This window comes from Wallemia mellicola (genome assembly GCF_000263375.1).
Source record: "Wallemia mellicola CBS 633.66 unplaced genomic scaffold WALSEscaffold_17, whole genome shotgun sequence".
In the NCBI taxonomy this organism is placed as follows: domain Eukaryota; kingdom Fungi; phylum Basidiomycota; class Wallemiomycetes; order Wallemiales; family Wallemiaceae; genus Wallemia; species Wallemia mellicola.
The window spans coordinates 157,694-181,313 of NW_006531974.1; the positions used below are offsets into that span (position 1 = coordinate 157,694).

The 23,620-nt window shown below is 40.6% G+C and overlaps 13 protein-coding genes across 13 annotated transcripts; 9 read left to right on the top strand and 4 right to left on the bottom strand.

Annotated features, from left to right (window-relative positions):
- Positions 1 to 2,866: 2,866 nt before the first annotated feature.
- Positions 2,867 to 3,244, top strand: WALSEDRAFT_20434 (hypothetical protein; the record flags this gene model as incomplete). Its single annotated transcript, XM_006959459.1, has 1 exon — positions 2,867 to 3,244. One exon carries the CDS (start codon positions 2,867 to 2,869, stop codon positions 3,242 to 3,244), a length of 378 nt encoding a protein of 125 aa, XP_006959521.1.
- A 60-nt stretch (positions 3,245 to 3,304) lies between these two features.
- On the top strand, positions 3,305 to 4,100 carry WALSEDRAFT_39931 (cytidine deaminase). The gene is made up of 7 exons (XM_006959460.1): positions 3,305 to 3,371; positions 3,419 to 3,521; positions 3,570 to 3,618; positions 3,662 to 3,737; positions 3,783 to 3,798; positions 3,843 to 3,965; positions 4,019 to 4,100. The coding sequence occupies exons 1-7, from the start codon at positions 3,320 to 3,322 to the stop codon at positions 4,050 to 4,052; spliced, it is 453 nt and encodes a 150-aa protein (XP_006959522.1). The 5' UTR covers positions 3,305 to 3,319; the 3' UTR covers positions 4,053 to 4,100.
- Positions 4,101 to 4,114: 14 nt separating this feature from the next.
- Positions 4,115 to 5,017, bottom strand: WALSEDRAFT_20618 (succinate dehydrogenase and fumarate r; the record flags this gene model as incomplete). Its single annotated transcript, XM_006959461.1, has 4 exons — positions 4,115 to 4,533; positions 4,578 to 4,744; positions 4,790 to 4,878; positions 4,925 to 5,017. The coding sequence occupies 4 exons, from the start codon at positions 5,015 to 5,017 to the stop codon at positions 4,115 to 4,117; spliced, it is 768 nt and encodes a 255-aa protein (XP_006959523.1).
- Positions 5,018 to 5,195: 178 nt separating this feature from the next.
- On the bottom strand, positions 5,196 to 5,865 carry WALSEDRAFT_39936 (hypothetical protein). The gene is made up of 4 exons (XM_006959462.1): positions 5,622 to 5,865; positions 5,401 to 5,570; positions 5,310 to 5,352; positions 5,196 to 5,258 (listed from the first exon to the last, which is right to left on the bottom strand). Exons 1-4 carry the CDS (start codon positions 5,832 to 5,834, stop codon positions 5,232 to 5,234), a joined length of 453 nt encoding a protein of 150 aa, XP_006959524.1. The 5' UTR covers positions 5,835 to 5,865; the 3' UTR covers positions 5,196 to 5,231.
- On the top strand, positions 5,861 to 7,810 carry WALSEDRAFT_33342 (hypothetical protein). The gene is made up of 6 exons (XM_006959463.1): positions 5,861 to 5,897; positions 5,950 to 5,992; positions 6,040 to 6,111; positions 6,164 to 6,600; positions 6,645 to 7,705; positions 7,756 to 7,810. Coding segments are annotated over exons 1-6 (1,644 nt in total). The 5' UTR covers positions 5,861 to 5,895; the 3' UTR covers positions 7,785 to 7,810.
- A 1,057-nt stretch (positions 7,811 to 8,867) lies between these two features.
- WALSEDRAFT_60980 (hypothetical protein) lies at positions 8,868 to 10,031 on the top strand. Its single transcript, XM_006959464.1, has 6 exons — positions 8,868 to 8,881; positions 8,925 to 9,019; positions 9,064 to 9,223; positions 9,271 to 9,307; positions 9,353 to 9,441; positions 9,486 to 10,031. Exons 3-6 carry the CDS (start codon positions 9,131 to 9,133, stop codon positions 9,651 to 9,653), a joined length of 387 nt encoding a protein of 128 aa, XP_006959526.1. The 5' UTR covers positions 8,868 to 8,881; positions 8,925 to 9,019; positions 9,064 to 9,130; the 3' UTR covers positions 9,654 to 10,031.
- Positions 10,032 to 10,526: 495 nt separating this feature from the next.
- On the top strand, positions 10,527 to 11,564 carry WALSEDRAFT_60981 (hypothetical protein). Its single transcript, XM_006959465.1, has 2 exons — positions 10,527 to 10,577; positions 10,627 to 11,564. The coding sequence occupies exons 1-2, from the start codon at positions 10,557 to 10,559 to the stop codon at positions 11,443 to 11,445; spliced, it is 840 nt and encodes a 279-aa protein (XP_006959527.1). The 5' UTR covers positions 10,527 to 10,556; the 3' UTR covers positions 11,446 to 11,564.
- A 1,709-nt stretch (positions 11,565 to 13,273) lies between these two features.
- On the bottom strand, positions 13,274 to 14,997 carry WALSEDRAFT_58174 (PhyH-domain-containing protein). The gene is made up of 5 exons (XM_006959466.1): positions 14,234 to 14,997; positions 14,134 to 14,185; positions 14,064 to 14,083; positions 13,884 to 14,021; positions 13,274 to 13,842 (listed from the first exon to the last, which is right to left on the bottom strand). Exons 1-5 carry the CDS (start codon positions 14,644 to 14,646, stop codon positions 13,311 to 13,313), a joined length of 1,155 nt encoding a protein of 384 aa, XP_006959528.1. The 5' UTR covers positions 14,647 to 14,997; the 3' UTR covers positions 13,274 to 13,310.
- Positions 14,998 to 15,388: 391 nt separating this feature from the next.
- Positions 15,389 to 17,138, top strand: WALSEDRAFT_33345 (putative MFS multidrug transporter). Its single transcript, XM_006959467.1, has 3 exons — positions 15,389 to 15,555; positions 15,600 to 15,924; positions 15,970 to 17,138. The coding sequence occupies exons 1-3, from the start codon at positions 15,407 to 15,409 to the stop codon at positions 16,975 to 16,977; spliced, it is 1,482 nt and encodes a 493-aa protein (XP_006959529.1). The 5' UTR covers positions 15,389 to 15,406; the 3' UTR covers positions 16,978 to 17,138.
- Positions 17,139 to 17,294: 156 nt separating this feature from the next.
- WALSEDRAFT_47632 (hypothetical protein) lies at positions 17,295 to 18,049 on the top strand. Its single transcript, XM_006959468.1, has one exon. It carries the CDS (start codon positions 17,304 to 17,306, stop codon positions 17,619 to 17,621), a length of 318 nt encoding a protein of 105 aa, XP_006959530.1. The 5' UTR covers positions 17,295 to 17,303; the 3' UTR covers positions 17,622 to 18,049.
- Positions 18,050 to 18,349: 300 nt separating this feature from the next.
- WALSEDRAFT_60983 (HSP20-like chaperone) lies at positions 18,350 to 18,989 on the top strand. The gene is made up of 3 exons (XM_006959469.1): positions 18,350 to 18,454; positions 18,475 to 18,537; positions 18,586 to 18,989. Exons 1-3 carry the CDS (start codon positions 18,441 to 18,443, stop codon positions 18,896 to 18,898), a joined length of 390 nt encoding a protein of 129 aa, XP_006959531.1. The 5' UTR covers positions 18,350 to 18,440; the 3' UTR covers positions 18,899 to 18,989.
- On the bottom strand, positions 18,974 to 20,599 carry WALSEDRAFT_60985 (GLE1-domain-containing protein). The gene is made up of 2 exons (XM_006959470.1): positions 19,788 to 20,599; positions 18,974 to 19,740 (listed from the first exon to the last, which is right to left on the bottom strand). The coding sequence occupies exons 1-2, from the start codon at positions 20,580 to 20,582 to the stop codon at positions 18,979 to 18,981; spliced, it is 1,557 nt and encodes a 518-aa protein (XP_006959532.1). The 5' UTR covers positions 20,583 to 20,599; the 3' UTR covers positions 18,974 to 18,978.
- Positions 20,600 to 20,711: 112 nt separating this feature from the next.
- Positions 20,712 to 23,577, top strand: WALSEDRAFT_65409 (hypothetical protein; the record flags this gene model as incomplete). Its single annotated transcript, XM_006959488.1, has 9 exons — positions 20,712 to 20,717; positions 20,774 to 20,855; positions 20,904 to 21,820; positions 21,869 to 22,008; positions 22,059 to 22,182; positions 22,227 to 22,430; positions 22,478 to 22,645; positions 22,693 to 22,783; positions 22,829 to 23,577. The coding sequence occupies 9 exons, from the start codon at positions 20,712 to 20,714 to the stop codon at positions 23,575 to 23,577; spliced, it is 2,481 nt and encodes an 826-aa protein (XP_006959550.1).
- Between the last annotated feature and the right edge of the window lie 43 nt (positions 23,578 to 23,620).

A 23,620-nucleotide genomic window follows, 5' to 3' on the forward strand; every position in this document is an offset into this window, starting at 1 on the left:
GGTATTGTCAAATTTCCTTCTCAATAACCTTCAGCATGTCATACACAACTATGCTTTTGCTTCGCATCTCGTCAACCAGACAGACACAGTCAAAGCTCTCATAGATAAGCCATACGTAGACGATTTCTTGATTTATTACTTGACAAACAATTACAACAAAGAATTACTTGAACATTTCATTCGTAATACCCAAAATGATGCACTTCTGAGCAGACTTCTCGAACTTGGACAGTCGAAATCAACAGCACTCAATGAGGAACTCCTGCAATATCTCATCGATATGTCAATCAACGGACAATCCACAAAGATACTTAGGGCTTTATGGCAGATTGAACCTGACCACATGTTCAAATATCTCGACAAATCCGCCCACATGGGTCTTGGCGATGCGGACCTACTCAAGACTGTTATTAATGTCTACTCAGATGTCAGAGCGCTGCCTTCATTGACTGAATCATTAGTTGATGCTATTGCTAGCACGAAGATGTCACTCGATGTAGATCTCTGTCATGTAGTTGTGCATGCCTACCAGCACTACGTGACATCAGACCAGGTAGAGTCCCTCGTGAAGTCATTTTCTGATACTCTCACTGAGGAATACACGCAAGAGAAACCAACCAAAAAGCGTAAATCTGAAACCAAAGTAGATGTTCAAAAAGATTCCTCGAAATTTACATCAATTGCGCTTCTAGCTGAATTGTTTTTCATGGCTTTACCGAAATTGTTAACTACAGTAACTAGCACTGATGGTGAAAGGATTCGGGAGCGTTTGCAAAAACTCTCCGACGATATATCGCCTAACTTTAACCTTGACGGAAAGGAATTACATGCAGTGAGGCTGTCTCGCTGTCTTAGCGTTAACCAACTTAGCGCATTGCCGCCATTTGGCGATAAATTGGCCCAAGCACTCAACCAGTCTTTTGAAGCCAACGAAAGCAAACTGGCGGCAGAATACACCCAGCTAGGGTTATTTAATATGAGTCGTTCGCAAGTTGACGATGAAGCAGCCAAAAAATTCCTTAATGCAGCCATCCCAATCGCAATGAAAAGCTCTCATACGAGCGATGCAGTTCTTGTCTCGCTGTCACGCTATCTCTATGTAATTGAGTGGGTTTAGAATGGATCCTTGGTTTTATCTGACAACCCAATAGACACTATGCTCGTGATGCGCAGTTAGACAGCTACCTGGATATCATCTGCTTGTCGGGCGAGAGCAACAACACGAAGGATTTGGTGTCAAGCAAAACACTCGCCTCGGCTCTATTCTGGGAGCTTGGTCGTTTCAGAACGAGACTCTTGGAGAGGCTCGAAAAAACACTCAAGAGTGATAATCATGAGGAGAGTTCCAAAGCCCTCACTCTCCTTCTTCGTTTCCCTCGAGGCTCATACATATCAAAATTCCTGCGCAACCTTGCAATAGATACTGCCATGAAGTTGGAGGGATCCGGCACAGTGGCATTACTCACGCTGAGGAAGGTTCTCCTTAGTTTATTAGCTGAGAATACAACTGCTTCTTCGAAGGTGAGCAGTTTAACCGGCTCGTTGGTTTATCTGACGAGATATACAGACCGAAGAATTTGCAATACACCTCGCAACAAGCGAGTCCTGGGATACTTTCCAAGGTGCTGAAAAGAAGGAACTTGATTCTGTCACCATGCAGTTATTGAACGTTTTGACCAGGTAAGTAGTGTTTTCATCTTAAAGCATTAAATTAAACCTGCTAAAAGACCAATTATCAAGTCTGATCCTGCACATCTATTCAAAAAGTTATCCAAGAAACAAGAGAAGGGAACCCTAAAGATGATGCCAGCAAGCTGCATTTTAGATGTTTATATTTCCAACCATAAGAAGGATACAGAGGAAAATACCGAAAGCGACAGCGAGAAATATGTCGACAGATTATCTCAAGCGATATTGTCAATGCTTACCACCAAACTCGCAAAACCACGTAAAATCACAGTTGCTAATCTCCGCGCGCTAGTTGCTTGCATCCGCATAACAAATTCAGCGACGAGCATCGATGTCGCAAAAACTGTAACACTCACGCGTGTACATTCCAAGCAAGACGATGCGGAACTTGATGCAGTGGCCACTGTTTTACACTTCTTCACTGCTGCACTCTCAAAGAAGAGCTCTCAACTCGATGTCGCCCTCGCTGCTTGGTGTATATACCACGAGAGAGCTTCCGCACAGGACAAACAGACGATTGAAAAGAGCTTGGCGGATGCAATGAATGTTGTTCCCTGTGTTGAGGAAGTCGCTGAAGTTGTCTGGCCGAGCCTTCACGCACACATTCGTGAACCATCTGCTCCATTATCTGCAGTCTTTGCTGGTTTGAGGATTATAATCAGGACAAGTAAAGATGGTGAGTATATGTTAGTTGGAAAGCTTAATAACCTGACAAATTATTCAGGTCGCTACATTCGCAAGCGTTTATCGGGATTGTTGATTGATGTCTCCAATGCAGCTGCGGCATTCAAGCATCTTCCTCCCACTATAGGAAGCATCGTTGGTATATTAGAAGCAGTTGTCCTTGAAAGAGTGAGTTGTTGTTAATTGATTGCCCAGTCTAATATAACCGCTCAAGGCTATACTCTTGCAATCCACGGATGTTGGATCCATCTTAATGGCTTTGACGAATGTAGTCAGCCCAGCAGATACATCTACTGATACTACAACTCAAGAGGATTCTCAATGGATATACGAAAGGATCTGCTCGACATTGCTTCACTTGATTAGATTACGGAGGGATATCTGCACTGGCCATGCACCATCTCTTGCCCTATTGATGAGCACATTGATGAGACTGCTCTTACAACTACGTCCATCTTTAGGTATGGGAGCATGGCGTTCGCATAACAGCATTATGCCTTCCTGGATAAATGCTGAAATTCCACCAGATAGTCTGTCTCGTCTGCTTGAGGCACTCCTCGCAAAAACGATTCCAATCACTTCACACGAAAAAACTCAAGTTGGCGTTGCATCTAGTATGAAAGAAGCATTTGCTAGACACGCTTACATTATTTTACACACTTACGCGCAAGGTAACACATCCTCTGCGTCATTCTATCCCGCAAACATTCGTGTCGGCTTACAACCTGGTTTATTCGCACTTTGCGAATGCGTCGATACGCATCGCGAGCGCGAATTCATGCTTAGTGGACTCACAGATGAAGGTGCACGAAGCGTTATCAAGACACTCTGGAAAGAGTATGATAGCCAGAAGTATGTCGGTATGTCATAGAAGAATTCTTTTTTTGTCCTTTTTTGTAATTTATTATTAAATGCATTATCGACCTTCTTTATTAATACTCGTATAATGACATCGATTGGATTCGACGAACCAGAGCTCATTTCAAGGGCTTTCCAAGGTGGGTGTGGTGATGTATAATGGCTTATTCTCTTACCAATATATGAGCACTCCAACGCTCTTATTCTCCTTACAGTAAGTTCAGAGTTGGTGCAGCTTTAGTATCTACAGAGAATGAGATATTTGGGGGCGCAAATGTTGAAAATGCATCGTAAGTATAATCAATGGAACATCGACTACACCTGATAACACGTTATAGCTACGGTGGTGCTATCTGCGCTGAACGTACTGCACTCGTGAAAGCTGTCGTGGGTATTTTCTAGATATTGGCATGAAATCTAAAACAATTAGTCCGAAGGGCATAAACGCTTCCAAGCGCTAGCTGTCGTGTCTGATCTTGACGAGCCTATTACGCCTTGTGGAATTTGTGAGTGGTGAATTTGAAATTCTGTAGTACTCAACAAAATATCAGGCAGACAGTTCATCAGGTGGGTTTGCACTCATGTTATTCTTCGCGCGTAACACTCCCAAGGGAGTTTTTCTCACCTGAGACACCTATATTGCTAGTTTCACAGGCTCATCCAGCAAACAACGCCTCAGAGACATCCTACAAAGGACCACTGATAAAAAGAACAAACATTAGTGTGCTGCTTCCGTAGGTGAAAAATCTTCGCCTTTGTTACGAACTACAAACTAAGAAACTCCCAGGGACAGCTTTGGACCTGAGCAACTAGATAGATAAAAACGTTATTTTGTATGATTACAGTAAATTAGTCAATAGAGAAAATCCATCAATATGCTCTTCTATGCGGTTGCCATCTCCTTCTTCATCTCAGCAATAGCCTTGGCTGGATTCAAACCCTTTGGACAGGTACGTGTGCAGTTGAAAATAGTGTGACATCTGTATAAACTGAAAGTGTTCTCGAGTTTTTCCTTACGTTCAGCTGCCTTTGAGTCTCTAGAATCAGCGATCCATCTGTATGCTTGCATGAGTACTGCTGGACCGAGGTATTCGTCTTGGTTCCACCAGTAAGATGGACAGGAAGTGGAGCAACAAGCGCAGAGGATACATTCGTACATACCGTCAAGCTTCTTTCTCTCTTCAGGTGATTGACGGTGTTCGACGCCATCTGGGACGTTGTCTGATTGCAAGTATGGCTCAATGGACTTGTATTGCTTGTAGAATTGTGTCATATCTGGAACTAAATCTTTGACAATGTACACTAAAGAGAATTAGCCGAGGGTTACCGATTCAGGCTATACGTACTGTGTGGAAGTGGGTAAATCTTGCTAGCTTTGTTCTCATTTCTGTCTATTCTACAAAGACAAGCGAGTGTATTCTGACCTTCGATGTTCATTGCACATGACCCACAGATACCCTCTCTACAGGACCTTCTGAAGGTGAGCGTAGGGTCGGCTTCATTCTTAATTTTACTGTAGCTTTATTAGTATAAGAGAACAGAGAGTAGGACGACTGACAGTAAGGCGTCGAGTACCATTGGTCCACAAGCGTTGAGGTCAACATCGTAGGTTTGCATGCGTGGCTTCTCAGCAGGCTTGTCTGGGTTCTAATAGCATGTTAGCGGAGCTCCCATAACGGAAGAAAGGACGAACCCATCTGTAAATCTGGAACTTCTTCATGTGTGGTGGCTTAGCACCAACTGGGGTTGCTAATGCACGTCTAGTTGAAGTAGAAAAGGACCTCATAGCACCATTTACTGGTAATGCACTTTTTCCTAAGTTCAACATTTTGATAATGATGGTCGAGTTGAAGCGAGATTTCGACAAATCAGATTGCATAAGTTTGATGTACCCGATTTGAAGCGAAATAAATAAATAACTAAATAAAATAATAGCATAGTCGTTACAGTCCATTTTAATACCAATTATAATGAAATATGTATATTTAAACTTTGTACAATCACTCAGCCTCTGTGTATTCATTAGCCTGGTAATGAAATTGTCAGCTATCTCTAATGAATAAAGCTCGTCTACCCACCTTGTTCTCCTCAAGACCACTCAATTCCTCCTTAAGACCATCTCTGTCCTAATGTAAGAAGACAGCAGTCGACTGGCTAATAGGTACTCACCTTGGATAATCTCTTGGTGCTACATTACGCTCTGGTACTAATCCGCTAGCTACATATCCAAATGCAGCGAATGCTAAAGCGGTGTATAAAATGCTCTTTGCGGATTCTGCGTATGAATATTGGTGTACATCTGGTGCGTGAATACCGAGTACATCTTCATCCTCGTGTAACTGTGTGTATATGAGTATTATAACTCATAGAACGAGGGATGTCAAACCCACAGTATCACCAAAGTTAGCTCTACCTTGTTGATCCCAATATTTATTAAATGGACTCCTCTCTATCGCCTTTTGTGGTACAAATTGTGGGTATCCACCTAATTGAGGGTCAACTTCGTCTCCGGTGGTTGCAGAGCTTGGTCTAGTAGCGTATGTTCTAACGGATAAAGATTTTGAAATATTTTTCAAGTTACGTCTTGCTACTAGATTTATCATTTTTCACTTCAATTAACCAACAAGAGCTGACGGTCAGTTCAACAGCCGTCGTCGTATCAAAATGTAAGAAAATTGAACTAAATTTATAATAAAATACCTAATATACATCTAATAGGGACGCTATACAACCAGGTGCAGCTGTATACACACAAGATGAAGTACGCCTATCTCAGAATCTTCTCGAACAGCTCTAACAACTTTATAGCATGGAAACCCATTCATTATCGTAAGAGAGCAAGATAAAAAGACTCGTACTAGAGGTGTTGATGCTATTAAAGTGTGTTTTCCTCTCCTATTTATCCATATCACTCACGCGAAGACACCATCAGTCACATATCTTAGCTGCACGCACAGTAGCCAACATTATCAAAACCTCCCTTGGACCTAGAGGTTTAGATAAGATTATGATCAGCCCAGATGGTGATATTACTGTCACAAACGACGGTGCTACTATTCTCAGTTTAATGGAAGTTGACAACCAGGTCGCTAAACTTATGGTCAGCTTATCAAAATCACAGGATGATGAAGTTGGTGATGGTACAACCGGTGTAGTAGTTCTCGCAGGTGCTATGCTTGACCAGGCTATCGGTTTACTCGACAGAGGTATTCACCCAATCAGAATCGCTGATGGTTTCGACAGAGCTTGCAAGATTGCTGTCAGCGAACTTGATAAAATTTCTGACTCTGTTGAGTTCACTCAGGATGGAAAGGGCGTTGGTACTGCCGCTCTCTATAAGGCTGCTTCCACTTCATTAGGTTCAAAAATGTCAGTAATTATCTTGTCAATTGAGCTATCTAATACAACTATAGTGTTTCTGCTCACTCAAAATTCGCTCAGATCGCTGTTGACTCTGTTCTTTCTGTCGCTGACCTCGAACGTCGCGATGTTGACTTTGAATTGATAAAGGTTGATGGAAAAGTTGGTGGTTCACTTGAAGAAACTTCTTTAGTTCAAGGTGTTGTCGTTGATAAGGATATGTCACACCCACAAATGCCTAGATCAGTTAAAGACGCTAAAATTGCAATCTTAACTTGTCCATTCGAACCACCACGTCCAAAGACAAAGCACAAGTTAGACATTGGTTCAGTTGAAGAGTACAAAAAGTTAGAAGCTTATGAAAAAGACAAGTTCGCTGATATGATCAAGAAAGTTAAAGACTCTGGTGCAAATTTGGTTATCTGTCAATGGGGTTTCGATGATGAAGCTAACCATTTGTTGATGCAAAATGATTTACCTGCAGTACGTTGGGTCGGTGGTCCAGAAATCGAACTCATCGCTATCGCTACTAACGGACGTATCGTACCAAGATTTGAAGACCTTTCAGCTGATAAATTAGGACACGCCGGTATTGTCAGAGAAGTTGGATTCGGTACAACAAGAGACAGAATGCTTGTTATTGAAGAATGTGCAAACTCAAGAGCTGTCACTGTCTTTGTTAGAGGTTCAAACAAGATGATCATTGATGAAGCCAAGCGTGCACTCCACGATGCAATCTGTGTTGTACGTAACTTGATCGTTGACAACAGAGTTGTCTACGGTGGTGGTGCAGCTGAAATTGCATCCTCAATAGCGGTAACTAAGGCAGCAGATGAGACTCCATCGATTGAACAATACGCTATGAGAGCATTCTCACAAGCACTTGATGCAATCCCATTAGCATTAGCAGAGAACTCCGGTTTGTCACCAATTGAAACCCTCTCAGATGTCAAATCACAACAAGTTAATGACAAGAATCCAAACCTTGGTATCGATTGTATGGGTAGAGGAAGTTATGATATGAAAGCACAAAACGTACACGATCCGCTTGTTTCTAAGAGACAACAATACCTTTTGGCAACTCAGCTCGTTCGCGCTATACTCAAGATTGATGGTGAGTATGATAGTATAGATAACAGGATAGCCAACTAACGAATACTGTAGACGTTATTACAGCAGGTGGAGATATGTAATTTAAAGATGCATTTATTATTCCCAGTTTTGATTTTTTATTCGTCAAATTGTTTTAACTTGTGCGCCAAAATGCGACCTTCAAGAACAACAGCAGGGACACAGCGAGTGTTTTAATTCAAGTTTTGATTTTATTCTTGATCCTTTACCCTCATCATGGAAAGAACAACTAAGTCGAAAATTTTGACATCTCTGAATACTATCGCTGATTTAACGCCATACAATCACAAGAGAGATATAAGACGTAGCAAGGAAGTTAATATGAGTATACATGACCCTCGTTATTGTGCGTATTTCTCGTCATCTCCCCCATCTCGCTCATTCCGAACTTTCTTTCACACGCAGCTCCAGCAGTTCCTACATCTCCTACGCCTATACAGGAGTCACAAGGTGCGTCGTTCACTTAGGATTTAGATAAATCTCCCAACATATTCACCATCTCTTAGAAACCCTAGCAAGATCACGTCGTTCGAATGCGATCTCTGTCGCTTCACTCATTAATGGACCGATAGAAGATGACAAAGAAAACATCTCGGTAGAGCAACGAAAGTGCTTCTCACATGATATTTCTAGATTACGTTTGCAATTCCACCAGCAGGCGCTCGACCCATTACGAGATATTCATGAGCAAGCTACACCAAGCAGTACAGAATTTTCGACCTCGTTGATAATGCCAACAACATTGCTTTTCTGCTCGAATTGCTCTGAGCCACTCGCTAATCTCGGCGTCGTATTCGAGCCATGCAATCACACTTGCTGTTCTCTTTGTCTAATCAACAGTCTCACGCTTAACAAAGAAAGATGCGGCTCCTGTAAAGCTTCGATATATAGCTTTAAATCAGTCAATGCTTTCATTACTTCACCTACATTCCCGGAACGTGGTGATGGCGACTTTTTCAATAAATCTACTGTACCCCGTGACAGAAGCTCGCTTACAGCTATCTGGAGCTCAGAAAATGCGACACGTAGAGCGCCATCTATTAGCTCTACTCTGGTTTCCCCTCCACCAGTTATATCTTCTGCTCCTCCTGCACCTGAAATTGGCAAACTTACATTCAGCCATGACTGGCCAGTACTTAAATTGGAAAACGTACCTTGGGTGGGTTATCATTACATCTGACTGCTTTTAATATCCCAAATAGGACAGTACGCCTTTAATCGTTGAGCGCTGGTTACCGAAGGATGCTTTACCACACTGGAGTGTAAACAGCCACGCCATACATGTTGTCCTTGACAGGTAGGTTTACTTCCTATTATTGATTATAATCAACATGTTTAAAGAAACAATGGCAAAGCGTCAAGCGATCTCTACGTCGAAGTAGTTTCTACGAAGATAAGGGATGATATTATGCGTACAAAGCAGCACTCTGTGCTTGAATCAAGGGGCAGATCGCGTTATGTTAACATTCTAGCTTCTTCTCAGGATGAGCTTTTTAGAGCAGTGAGTATGGTTGGTTGTCTTAACATAGAAATAACTAAAACACGCAGATTTTCCCGAGCTGGTGCAATGACAACGGCGACTACTGTGGGTGTTATCACTCTATAATAGCTTTCCTAATCATCAACAAAGCCAAGCTCATTTCTGATCATGAGTTGGGCACACTCATTGATCTCTGCGAGCGCGTTGGGAAGAAGGCTATCCAGCATATGCCTCCAAAGGTTAAAGAATTGAAGTCATATTACTTACATTGACATTCTCCAAGATGCATTTCTGCAAGGAACAGCAGAATCCATTCAACATGCTCATGTCAATCGTTAGCAAGATGCCATGGTCTTCGATTCCAAGAGACAAGCGCAAGAACCTATATCGCCGTTACCAGAATGCTTTAAATGGTGAGGATCGAGTTCTTATGATCATGTCTAACAATTGATACAGACTGTGTAAAGAGTTGGTATAGCGCTATCAAGACCAATGTAGCCCGCTGAAGTGTTTACAGAATCGATAGAGATTATTCTACTCCACATCGAAGCGAATGAAGAGAGTATCGATGTCCAGTTATTGATCCGATTGGTGAGATCCCCTATGTCTAGATGAGCTTTTTTGACACTATCTAAGCTTACAGTAGCTTTCGCATGTCCAGGTAGGGATATCTTATTCCTTTTCATTTTCCAGTTTCATACCCAAATAGCATTCAATGACGAGCAGAAAGATGTCTTCCTTTTGATGTCTAAACTGGATGTAAACGCGCTACCATCCGCTTCAATTAGGCACTCTTATGCGCCAAAATTAGGTCTAGGACTAGGCGCTTTATCTGGTGATGGCTGGATTGAACAGGAAAAGGATCAACCAGAAGAATATGGCCAATTAAACAAATACATTGGGGCGAGAGGTGTCCAATCAGTTAGAAACAACAAATCATTATCACGATTTGGGAAGAATGATTACAAGTCGCATATAATTAGGCCAACTTTACTTCCACCCACACCAGATCAATCTCCAGACTTTGACCTGAATGCTTTTGGTAAGTGACTAACAATGCTGAGTATTGGCTAATCAGATGATAATAAAGAATACATGAAGCGCTAACTATGTATAGTAAGCGCTTAAAGGCTACTTGCTTCAAAGGAACATCCTTGATTACGTACTTATATAGCTTGATAGGTTGCATTATTCATATTTTATTGAAGCAGATTTTAGCAAATTGTATAAAAGAACAAACATGTATCGTATAAATCGTCGAATTTTTTAAACTTAACAATTTCGTTATCGTTAAAGAGTAAGTTGCAAGCGAGCGAGTTGGTTTGTCAATTCATCGATAATCTAGGAAAGGATAATGTCACAAGATCCACTAGCTGTGAGTTTTTTTAAACGTTTAATATAATATTCATTTTAATAAAATAAAGGATTCATTCAACAGTGCGTTCAAGCCACAACAAGTTAAGAAATCTACAGTAGTTGAATCAAACCCAAGTTTAGAAACTTCAAATAATTTCGAAGCTTTAAAGGAAGAAATACCAAAATCAGCTGAGGAAGTTGAACAATCGAAAGCAACAGCTGATGAGCTCGAGAAGAGAAAAGCAGAGGCATTAGAGAGAGTTGAAGAGACTAGACAGCTTGATATGAAGCATCATAGAGAGAGGGATGAGCAAACCGATGCACGTATCAAGGATGAGGATTTACCTGAAATGTTAAAGTCATCAGTTGAGGATACTCTATTATATCACGAGAATTACGCGAAAGAACGGGAAACAAACAGCAGAAAAGAGCAACAATTAATCGCTAAGCAAGTTGCAGACGCTGAAAAGAAGAGAAAGCATGAAGCACCAATATTCTCATCAATTGACGTTGAAACTAAACGCTTCAAGAGTGAATCAGGTGAAGAAGTTGAATCTTCCGCTGTTTTAGTAGAAAAAGACACATCAAACTCAGAATTTGAGTTGGTGCAATCTGACTGGATTGAAGATAAAAAGCAAGTCAACAAATTCCAAGATAACGCGAACGATTCACCTACATTGGCACTCTTTAAGAGAACTTCCGTTAGAGCTGTATTGGCAGCTGTAGCAGTTAACCTTCTCATTCCATTCGTTAATGGTATCGCACTCGGATTTGGTGAAATTTTCGGTAGAGAAGTCCTAGTAGGATACTTTGGTTTCGGTAGAAGATGGTGGACTCGTCTTGATAGCAGATCTTCTTTGGGTTCTGCAGGTGCAGGATTACGATAGATCTGGGTATATATAAGCTATATTATAGCATATTATAAGGTATTTTATAAGTACAATATGCATATCTCTTTATTAAAAGCTTTCTTTTTTGTCTACATTATTTATATGTCCATCATAACACGACTAGATGGAGCTCAAATCAGAGTCATGCCTTGAGCGCTAGAGTGAGAAAACATGGTGAACCGCCTAATAGAGTCCTTAGTGTCGACAATCACTGCAGGAACTGTAGTCGAACTCACAAATGCGGTCGTTGGAGATCGGATAGAGAATTGTTTCGCAATCATCAGATTAATTGTTAGCATGGTGTACCTGAGCATATTACTGGCTTCAGTTTCTAAATAGTGCATTCTTGTCTGTTCGCTGAAATCTTCTGGAAAACCATAAAAAGAAGGTTTATCCTGGACTGGTGGGTAATTTGATGTTTCACTTAAGGCCGATGTAATCAATGAAATACCAGGGATTCACATCATCATATGATTTCACTCATAATATGATCAGATTAAGAACGCCCGTAAGGTATATAGAGACCTTGAGGTCATTCCAAGAGGTCTTCTGTATACCTTACCTATACACAGGTACGGGAATGACAACTTCTATCTTGAAACCCCACACGACGATTACAAGAACGTTGGAGGAAGTATCAACATGGTGTCCTAGTTACGTTTGTTCGTATCGTTGTAGGAGCGGGGCTCGCTGAGCTCTACTGTGAATCGGTTTAAGGAGTGTGATTAGGATTAAATCGGCATTCACAGTGCCCTATTTCATTTATGCCGGTCAAAAAAGAGAGTCACTACTTCTCTGTTGATTTATAATGACGTAATTAGATCAGGTATAGATGAACCTGTTTGCTAATCTACTTCAGAGAAAGCTTACCGCACTGTGTCTATCATACAAAATTACATCCCGACGGGCGAAGAATTAAGGTAGTAATGATATCAATCTTAATAAGTTAGGCCATTTTAGAAAATTTTTGTTAGTAGCGACTCTACTTGGGTTAGTAGCCCTAGGCTACTACCTCTATGTTGCCACTATAATGACTACATTTGGACCACTTATATGTGGAATCGGTCTTTCGTGTACATTAAACACATGTGTATATGATCGTAAGCGTTCGGAACGTATGTTTAATGCAATTATTACTATTATAGGGTTTTCTCTTGGTACATTGGGTGATATAGTTAAAGAAACTGGCTACTTCAGAAGGGATAATGAAAAACACATTCAGCGAAATTGACGAGAATTTAGCCTTACAAACGGCAGTAACACTTATTATCACGATCGCATTGAATTATACCAGGTCGCATTTGATGAACAAATAATTAAATAACCCATTGTTAAACAAATGTTAGAAAAGTATTATACCGACATAGATGTAGCATTTCACTTAAGTACATACGATAGCAATAGTAAGTATGCAGGATGCATAGCCGATGAACATCATACCGAACTAGATAATCACACGATAAAGCACATTTTAGCAAAGTGATTCACAATAAACAAAGAGAGAGAGGATGGAGAAACAGGTACGAGAAATAGCCTCTTATTTAGCATATAATTACACATTATGCCTTACTATGCGAGACAATACGCTAGAAACTACCAGCATTTGTCCATCACCAAATCCTGACAAAGCTGACAATTACCAAAATATACAGTGTGATTCATGGAGAAGACAAAATGATAATAAATTCTCACTTTATAGATGGTGCTTCCTTGCTCAAATGCTACTTAAACGTTATTAAGAAGTATTCCATGATAGATTATGAAGTATTGTTTGAATCAAACATAAGAAAAAGTAATAGCACTCGATTGAATTACATATACTTTCACAACTTATTAAGCAATTCATATGTATCAGCTACAAATTATGCGCGTCTAACTTCATCCCTCTTGAGTAATTCCTCCTTAGCTCTGTAATAATCCCAACCTTCTTGAAGACCTTTCCTAATTATTTCTTGTTGTGTAGGTGGACAATGGCCATTTGGTGGTGGCGGGTCCAAATCTAGATTAGTTGGGAGTGAATAACCTTGTCCTACAACATTAACGAGTGTATTAAGTGAATCTGTGAAACCAATTTCTTTATATTTACGCGAGAGGTCATTCCAGACACTCAAAGCTACTGTTGTTCTATCAACTGTTTCCATTGGTTTTCCAAATGGACTTGAAATTTGCAGAAGATTGGCTGACCGCTTGATGCCGGTGCTACCTGAAGTTACATTCGCACCTGCTGCATGGTGCAGACCTGGATTAAAGAAGAGTGAATCGCCTTTCGACATTGGTATAGCAATAGCGTTAGCCTTGAAGTAATCGATAAGCTCCGGGTTGCGGTAGTGTATATATCCTGATTCGTACTTTTGACTGAATGGTAAAAGCAACGTTGGTCCACTCTCCAAAGGCCTATGTGTGTTAGAGAAAAGATGGGAACACGGCCCACTCACATGTCTGAATGTGCGACTGCACCCTGCAGAGTGAGAAGCTGGGTAGCCATCTGCGTCACTGCTGGGAAGCGCGTAGTCTGCTCACTGCTTTGGAAACCAAGGTGGAAATCCCTATGGGGCTCTTGAGCTGCACCTCTACTATGACGTTAGAAGAGTTATCAAAAATTAGCAGAGACATACGATGGGAGAACAACATTGAGCTGATAACCAAAAATCAGCATATGCTTTCATATTAATTAACTTGACATACCTGTGAAGTAAGTGCGTATCCTGGACCAAGCCACGATTCACAAATCAGATTCCTAAGGTACCTTTAGGATAAGTACTCAGCAGTCGATAAATCAACCCACAAGATAGGATTATCATAGTAATCAGCAAAGCTAGCTGGGTCCTGAACAGCGTGTTTCTGGAAATAATTCCAAATTCTATCATTCTTTCCACCTGCTGCAAAATGATCACCTCTATTGGCATATTTAATCTTCTCAGCTTCTATGATAGCTTCAGCAGCACTGTGGGCTCTATCAACAACGTCGTGATCATCGACCAGGTTCTTCACAACAAATACACCTGGACCAGATTGGAGAATATTGTGCCATTCTTCCATGATACCATCTGCATCCTTCAATGAAATATCATTCTTGTGGTATATTGGCACCTGCTTGATAATCTCCCGTGCTCGTGGAACTTCATTTTTGGTAATACGTGAAGTTGAGCAAATTTCACCTAATTCGAGCGGATTGAACTTTGAAAACAAACGTGTCATCTTATTTGATGGTTTAGAGTCAAAGAATTCACACTTTTTATAGGAATCATAATGGTCTGCGAGTTTACCGGAAATAAGCCTGACCCGTACTGACGTTAGAAGTGATTAATCAGCAGCTTTATCTAAGATCATGTGTTCTTAAGTTAGTAGCAAATCATAGTCTTTATATTTTCGTTATACAGAACTAAGTGTATAGGTAAAAGTGAAGAGGAAACACACAGCACTTTGTTGATGAAATGCATCATTGTCATGTATCATTAGATGATTTATCAATGCATTTTACATTTCCCTTTCCCTAAGTTTCCCGGCTGATCAATCTTTTGTACTGACATCATTATGCTACGAAGATATAAAACTTTATTGTTTTAATATTACTACGTTAATGGCTTATTTAGTTGGCTTCGTATACGTTACACCATATATAGCATCTATATGCAGATTTGACACTTTCCTGTAAATAATTCTCCCGATCCAGATTTTATCTAGAAAAGACTGTACTGATGAAAAAGTCTAGCGGTCTCGTACTGTAAATTTTGGCTTATTTATGACATAAACTGCTTATGTTATATTATTGACATTTTAGTAAAGACTATTAGTAGTATGACAAAAGCAGGAATAAATTATTCAACAACCTTAAACTTGAACAACGATCATAGAAAATAAATCAAATAAGCTCTAAAGCTTAATGAATACACCAGATAATAAAGTGGGCCTGGGTAGCTCATCCGTCGCTTCGGAGAAGAAATCTGATAACAGTACTATGAAGTTTATAGCTGAATGGGCTGCTGTACTCATTTGTGTATCTAGTATGCTCTTCACACAAGTCGGTATTGGTGCTTATTTGGTTATTACTAAAGATTTTATCGCTGAAACATTCAACATCGCTCAAGATGCAGGTGAGCAATCATGGTGGGTAATTAGTGATTAGGTCATACCCTATTGACTAGTGTAAGGATTATTGCAGCCCATTCCCTCACCGTTGGTACTTTCGTCTTACCAGCCGGTCGTCTGGGTGATATGTATGGAAACAAACTCATCCTCTGCATTGGTTTCTTGTGGTACAGTATTTGGTCTATGGTCACAGGATTGACAGTGTACACTCACTCAATTATCTTCTTCGATGTATGCAGAGCTCTCCAAGGTATTGCTCCTGCATTGATGTTACCAAATGCAGCTGCCATCATTGGACGTACATACCCACCAGGAGTGAAGAAAGCTATCTCATTCGCTTTATTTGGAGCTTCTGCCCCAAATGGTTTCGTTCTTGGTGCCGTTTTTGTAAGTTTTTATGATATCAGGAGCGCATTTCTAACAACCGTATAGAGTAGTTTGTTCGCACAGAGCTCAGTAAAAGCACCAGTAGATGGTGCTGAATGGGCATGGTCAAACTTCGTACTCGCTATTGCCCTCTTTGTTATGCTCTTACTGGCTATATGGATATTGCCTGAAGACGATGACAAGACGGAGCAGCGGAATCTCGGTTTCGACTACCTGGGAACTATCACAGCTGTGTCAGGATTGGTTTTATTCAATTTTGCCTGGAATCAAGCGGCTGTCGTCGGTTGGAAGAATGGTTATGTCTGCGCACTCCTCGTAGTCGGCTTGATCATGCTAGGTGTATTTGCATTCGTCGAAAGTCGCGTAAAGCAGCCACTTCTTCCACTCACAGTTTTCAGTAATATTCACAATAACCTCATGTTGGGATGTATCGGAACGGGATGGGGTACATTCTCGATTTGGTTATTTTACAGTATAAGATTCATTCAGGATTTTAGAGGTCTTGGTGCACTCGAGACTGTCTCTCAAGTGGTGCCATGTAGCGTGACAGGATGTCTCGCAGCATCACTTTCATCCTTCCTCATCCTCAAAGCTGGTGGAAGTTGGGTTATGATAGGAGCCTTACTGGCTTTCTTGACAGCTGTCTGCTTGATCGCCTTCCAACCAATACACCTCACATACTGGGCTATGCAATTCGTCAGTTACGTTATCGCACCATTCGGTATGGATATGAGTTTCCCTGCCGCTTCTATAATTATTTCAGATCACTTGCCACGCGAACACCAGGGTTTGGCTGGGTCATTAGTCAACACACTCGTCAACTATTCTATAGCAATTGCACTGGGTATTGCTGCGACAGTTGAAATGAACGTCAACGAGGGTGGTGAAAACCCAGAGCGTGGTCTGCGTGGTGCTCTTTACCTTGGTGTCGGTCTTGCAGGCTTCGGTCTCATGCTTGCTATATTTAACAAAGTTCTAGAAGAATTTGAAACGCGTAGATCACCAAATGCTAATACCCACGAGGAAGCAGGTGGAATTGACGAGAAACATTAATTTATGCAATTTTGCCGGATAGAAGTACTCTTTTAGACTTAATTTATATGGAATTTCAATAGGCTTTTCTTAATAATATAGGATGTATTATATGGGCCACATTTTACTTTATATCATAATTTTTGTAGCTACTATTATAACACTATGTCAAATATCAATCACGTAATTTCGTAAATGCCGAGTACTAAATATGAATAAATGTAAATATACCTATGAGCCTGTTGTAAAAGATAACTAATCCGTCAAGTCTTCCGAAAGAAGAGAGATCTGACATAATTGTGTGTGTAAGGACTAAGTTAGACTATTGAAAATGATATTTAAGCAATATGGAGAAGCCAGACTTATTTTTAATCACTGGCACGTCAACTGGATTCGGAAGCGGATTAGTCCTTCAACTAAATGCACAAGGACGCAAAGTAATCGCGACTGCTCGCAATGTTGAAAAAATCAGAGATTTTGAACAATTAGAACACATGTCTATTCTCAAACTTGATATTTCAAGTTCACAAGAGGAAGTAGCACGCATTGTTCAAGGAGCTATCAAAATCCATGGATATGTAACTCACTTGATGAACAATGCTGCATATGGTGTTTATGGTTGTGTCGAAGAGGCATTATTAGAACAGGCCAGGGAACAATTTTAAACAAATTATTGGATACTTCAAAGTAACTGATGCAATCTTACCTCATTTTAGAACGCGTAAAGAAGGCGACAAGTTCATCAGCAATATCATCATTGATCGGAATAACTACTGTCCCGTATATTCATTCTATTGTGCAACTAAGTTCGCAATTAAGGCAACATTTGAAGCATTAAAATCGGAAACTCAACATTTGGGTAACAAGGTGTTGCTCATCAAACCTGAATACTTCCGGACCAATCTCTTACAAGCGGAAACGAACATTCAGAAACCGACAAATAGAATAGCTGACTATGCACCTATTAAAAACGCTTTAGGTAAAGTAATCCAGGGGAAGCATGGAACATGGTGATCCTAAAGTTGGAAGTCAGAGAATAATCGGGCTCATGACTAACATTGGTTTCACGAAAGAGATTGCGCATGGGAATGTTCCAGTTAGAGTTGCACTGGTTCTGATGCTTACCAACGTGTTATCAATAAGGCTAACAACCTCATCGAGAATGCCAACAAGTGGAAGGATTTTCCTTGCTCAAGAATGTTCTGGCAGAAGTTGTATATCATTGTAATGTATGCGATTCTACTGTGTTTTTATTTTCAAGTATTATGTCTATTCTGTTATATTTAACACTTCATATGCTATATTTCGTTTGATTTTCTAAAATTTTCTCGAATGTTATCGTAAGATCATCAAAACATATAAACCTCCCACTTGATTTTGAACAGCTATCAACAAAAATATGAAGAGCACAGCTAGAACTTTTTATAATCAAGCGCTTAGATGCACGCCAGCCTTGGCTAGACACCGTGCCTTATCGCCCTTACATGGCTTCACAAACGTACCTAACTTTTTTTTCAGACCTTTTGAAGGTTTCAATGATTTTACTGAAGAGTTCAGAAAATTGAATGAATTCAGGCCATCGTAAGTTTACCCTCAAATCTAATAGTCAACGTCTGATATTTGCCACAGACTCGATATCAAAGAAACTGAAGAGGGATATACAGCCCAGCTCGATCTTCCAAGTATGACAAAAGAAGATGTCGAGATTACGCTCAATGAGGGTGTACTCACTGTTGATGCAAAGAACACTGTCGATGAGAAGGAAGCTGGTAAATGGCACCTCCGCGAGAGGAACTACAGCCAACAGCAAATCACGCGTTCATGGAGTATTCCAGCAGGCGTCACTCAAGAGGACATCAAGGCTCGACTCGATAATGGCGTGCTCACGATCAGCTACCCTAAACCAGAAGAGGAGCCAGTCAAGAGAATTTCAATCGAGTGAACAAGTAGTAAACGAACACTACACGAATTTTTTGTATCAATAATATTATAAATAATGATATACTGTAATGGTTTGGTAATCTAGTTCTCCCATAGTCTACCATCCGTACTACTGAGCGACTGACCAGTTTGCCATTTATCCAAGAGAAGTTTTATACGTGTAATATTAGCTTCACTGTTCTTCGCCCAGCTGCTCTCATCTCCAATTTTACTCTTTATCAATTGAAGGACCTTAACCGCTTGCTTTCCATAAGCTTGCTTATACGGTTCGCCGAGTATTTCGAAGAATGTCGCTAGAAGTTGTGGAATCGTACTGAGCGTAGGTAGAGGCGGCCTGAGAGCGTGTGAAAGCCATGTCCAACTCTGACTAAACCGGAAGTGAACTGGTAGACGATTAATGAGATCAGCATCTTGAGCTGGCGTAGTAAGTACGAGATTGTTGGCCGTTAAGCGGGTTTGTAGGATTGCGAAATAGAACGCAGCTATACCTCCCATTCTGTCGTTATATTGTACTGTTGTCTCTTCCGAGTTCTTGCGCCCTACTCTCTTATTATACGCTTCATCAGTTTCACCTTCTGATTTCCGTGGATAGAAAGGTACAATCCAACATGCTTTCTTCACAAGTCTTCCCATAAGCACGTCAGCTAGTTGTGGATGATCTCCTACGACTAATGATACAACAAGTCGAGCTAATGGGAAAGCCGTCGTTATTTTCGCGGACACTTCAGCTTCTGCTTGCCGGATAAGACATTTTGAAAGATGATTGAGAAGCCATAGGTAGGCGGGAGATTGTTCGCCATGTAAACGCTTAGGTTCGTTGAGGACATCATTGACTTCATTCGTCTGGATGAATTGTAAACTAAAACATTTACAACATGACCACTACTTACAATTCTAGATGTTTGACTTATTGAATTGGTTAATTGACCAATCTTGGGTGTAATTTTACGTTTAGATGCAGAACATGCTTTTTTAATAGCAGGATTTTCAGCCACTTGTGGTAATACACTACGCTTTATGTTTAAGATCAAGTTATACCAATGATCATAGTCATTCTTGGCTGATATTAAGCCAAACTTCTGCTTATCTGCTTCTGCTTTCTCCAGTTCGAGCTGCCTAGAGCGCTGTTGCTTTTGTTGTTTCAACTCTTCTTCTTGTTTCTTCACTTCTTGTTTACGTTTCTCGTCTTTCTCCTGCTCAATACGTATTCTAATCTCTTCAGCACGTTGCTGTTCTTGGTACTCTCTGTCTGCCTCCTTCTGAGCGTTACTAATAGATAACTCAATATCATTCCATAGACTTTTATTACGTTTCTCAAAATCCTGGGCTAACTTCTCCGTTTCAGCTTTAGATTGTAGCTGCATATTGGATATAGTCTTTTGTATAGCTTCCAGCTCATCGTCTACGCTATCAAGTTGCACTGAAGTTGAACGCGTGAATGAGCTATTAAGAACATTGTAATCAACGCTATCTCTAAAATTATCCTGAAAATACTCCAATTCATCTAATTTACCATAATCGCCGTCAATATATCTCTTCTCGCTCGCTGACGTTTTTGTAGTGGGACGAGATGACGACTTTAGAATAGATTTTAAGCGCACGGGATTGTCAATATCCTCTTCATCGCTGCTGAAATCTAATATACCGTAGCCATTTCTGCTTATCTCCGGTACTTTGTATTTCATCTTGGTAAGCAACAACCAAGATGGTTGTCGAGTCAGATTCTGAAAAGAAGCGTAAAATTACTCGGGCTGTGAGTGTTTTACAGTATATCATCTATATATTTACTAATCATATACAATGTAGTGCGATATATGCCGGTAGGTCGAAGTAATCTGATAACCATCGAGTTGCTGCTAACAGAAGCAGACGCAAGAAGATAAAATGTGACGGACCATCAAAAGCAGAGCAGGGTTTAAAGTGTACAAATTGCAATAACAACAATTTTACATGTACTTGTATGTTTATCACACAGCATCTAACGTAATAACTGAATCCGACTTTAGACGTAGAAGCCGCAAAGCGTAAAGGTCCACCTAAAGGATACATAGAGTCATTAGAGAATCGTAATCGAAGGTTTGAAATGCTGTTTAAGAAAATGCTACCGGATTATGACTACAACAGCGAAGTCGGAGCACCAATAGACAGGGACAGCTTTGAAACTGGTTGCGAAGCCGACACTTCTCGTTGGAATAAAGAAAAGATGGAATTACCCACGATAGAGAAGGCCTTTCACCCGACAAAGGAGATTGATGATCAGAGTGACGATGAACTCGAGGAACGTATGCAACAGATCAGTCTATCCGCACAATGTGAAGACAACACACGCTATTTAGGAAAATCAAGTTCAATGTACTTAATGGCTACTTTAGATCAATATAAGCCACCCGACGAACCACTTATTACTCGAGAATATATCGAGCAAGACCGAAGACCTGAATTTTGGATGGACAGCGAGTGGATTATGGAAGAGAACAAGGACTTTCCTTCTATTTCCTACAGTGTTGAAGAACTTCCTCCTCCAGACCTCCTGGATCATCTAGTGAAAATCTTCTTTGAGAGGTTCAACGTCTACTTCCCAGTGCTTCATAGAGCAACCTTCGAAGCGGATTTGCACAAAAGGAAACATGACGTCAGATTTGGCGGTCTAATTTTATTATTATGTGCGGCAGCTTCCAGATATTCCGACGACCCTAGAGTGGTACCAAAGGATGACAAAGATGAGTTCGGTAACGTCAAGAATTGGCGTTTCGCAGGCGCAGAATTCTTTGCCAAATTCAAAATGCATTGTCATAACTTTATTCTCACCGCTGCTAGACTCGAAGACCTGCAGTCGATAATTCTGATGGTTGTGTATCTTCAAGGTGGTCCGTTTAGCCATGCTTGTTGGGCTCTAAATAGCGTGGGCTTGGTATTAGCACAGGTGAGTTCCAATAGCCTACATGTACTGTTCCTGACAGCGAGAAATCAGGATATTGGTTTTCATAGGAAAAGAGTTTGGGGCGATCCTATTCAAAATGAATTACGCAAACGTGCGTTTTGGTCTTTTTATGTGATGGACAAGCGCTTGTCCGCTGTGTTGGGTCGACCATGTACCTTGAATGACGAGAAGTATGTCCTCTTTTTATACTGGAGACTATAATACTAATGAAGCATTATAGCTTTGATGTTGAATTGCCTTCTGTGCTTCCAGATGAAGTAGAGACTGAAATGCAAGTCAGTATAGCACAATTCAATAAACTGATAGAGTTAACTGCGATTCTTGGCGAAGTGTTAAGGACAAGTGTAGGTACCATTCTATATAATCTATACCACTCAGACAAAAATAGTACGTTGTTAACAAGCGTAAACGTCCAAATAATGCGAACATACCTGAGCCAAAGCGCACATTAATGGATGTCGCAGCACTCGATTCAAAGCTACATAAATGGCTTGAATCCATACCACCTGAGCTCGCTTGGGATCCAAACTGCAAAGACAACTTGAAGTTCACATTTATGTGTATGCTTCAAACTACTTATTATTTAGTACAGGTGCGTTTGGTCAAATAGTCAGTTATGATGTCACTAAAATATTATAGATTTACATCCACAGGCCATTCATCTCAACCCCAAAACGACCATCTCCTCTTGGCTATCCGAGTTTGTCAATTTGCACAAATGCAGCGAGATCGTGCATTCATGTTCTTTCTCACCTTCAGGAAAGGAATAGATCGGTCAAGATCATGGATAGTTGGATTGGAATAGGGGTGCGTGATAAGAATTCTAATGAGTATTGCTTCTAACGTCATTCAAGAGTTTCACATCATCTGTTATACTGATCGTAAGCGCCTGTGAGGGCAGAAGAAATAGTACAGATCCATCGGCGCCAATTCCAGAAATGAAGGGTATGTATAGTATAATTAACGGAATTTTTACTAAAGGTTGGGTAGAAATAAACATGGGAATACAAGTAGTCAAGGAATTGGAGGCCAGGCATCTGCACGCTGGTAGAGCTCATGACATACTTCGCAAACTTGTTAATAGTATCGGACAGATCTCAACTGAAGAGTCACCGAACACTACAAGCCGCGCAACTAGTAACTTCTCGGCTTCTTCGAGCCTTTCCATTGATTCAAATCTGTTTTTGGGTGGCACCGCGAGAAACACCAGTCGACCACAGCAACGTCGTAAGATAGCAAAGAAACCGAGTCATACACGTAAAGATACATATAATTTGGAAAGTTTGCCAATGTCAACTAATGATTTGGCTACGCATATTTTCTATCCTGATATGGTGAACGATACAGCAACTACGGAAAATACTACGACTAGTCTCACAGAAATGGCAAATTTAGTTGATCAAGGGGTATTTCCATCTGGGAACTTTGACTTTACGGCACCGACATCATCTGAAGTTATGCCACAATCTACGTTTGTACAACCTCCGACAAGCCAAATGCCGAAGGGATATAATGATGTCAATATGGCTGGTATCAATACACTGACTGACTATGATATGTTGGGTAACTCAAATCCACTCACTAATATGTTTACTTCTTCACCTGAAGACGACACAAAACCATCTGTCACTCAAGATGCAGTACCACAACAAGATCTTTGGTCACTGTTGCCAGATTCGACGTATAACACACAATCCGAAGACTGGACAAACTTCTTCCGCTTCACTCAACCGATGTAAGCATCAGAAGTTGTACACATACTCACCACTCATTGGCATCACC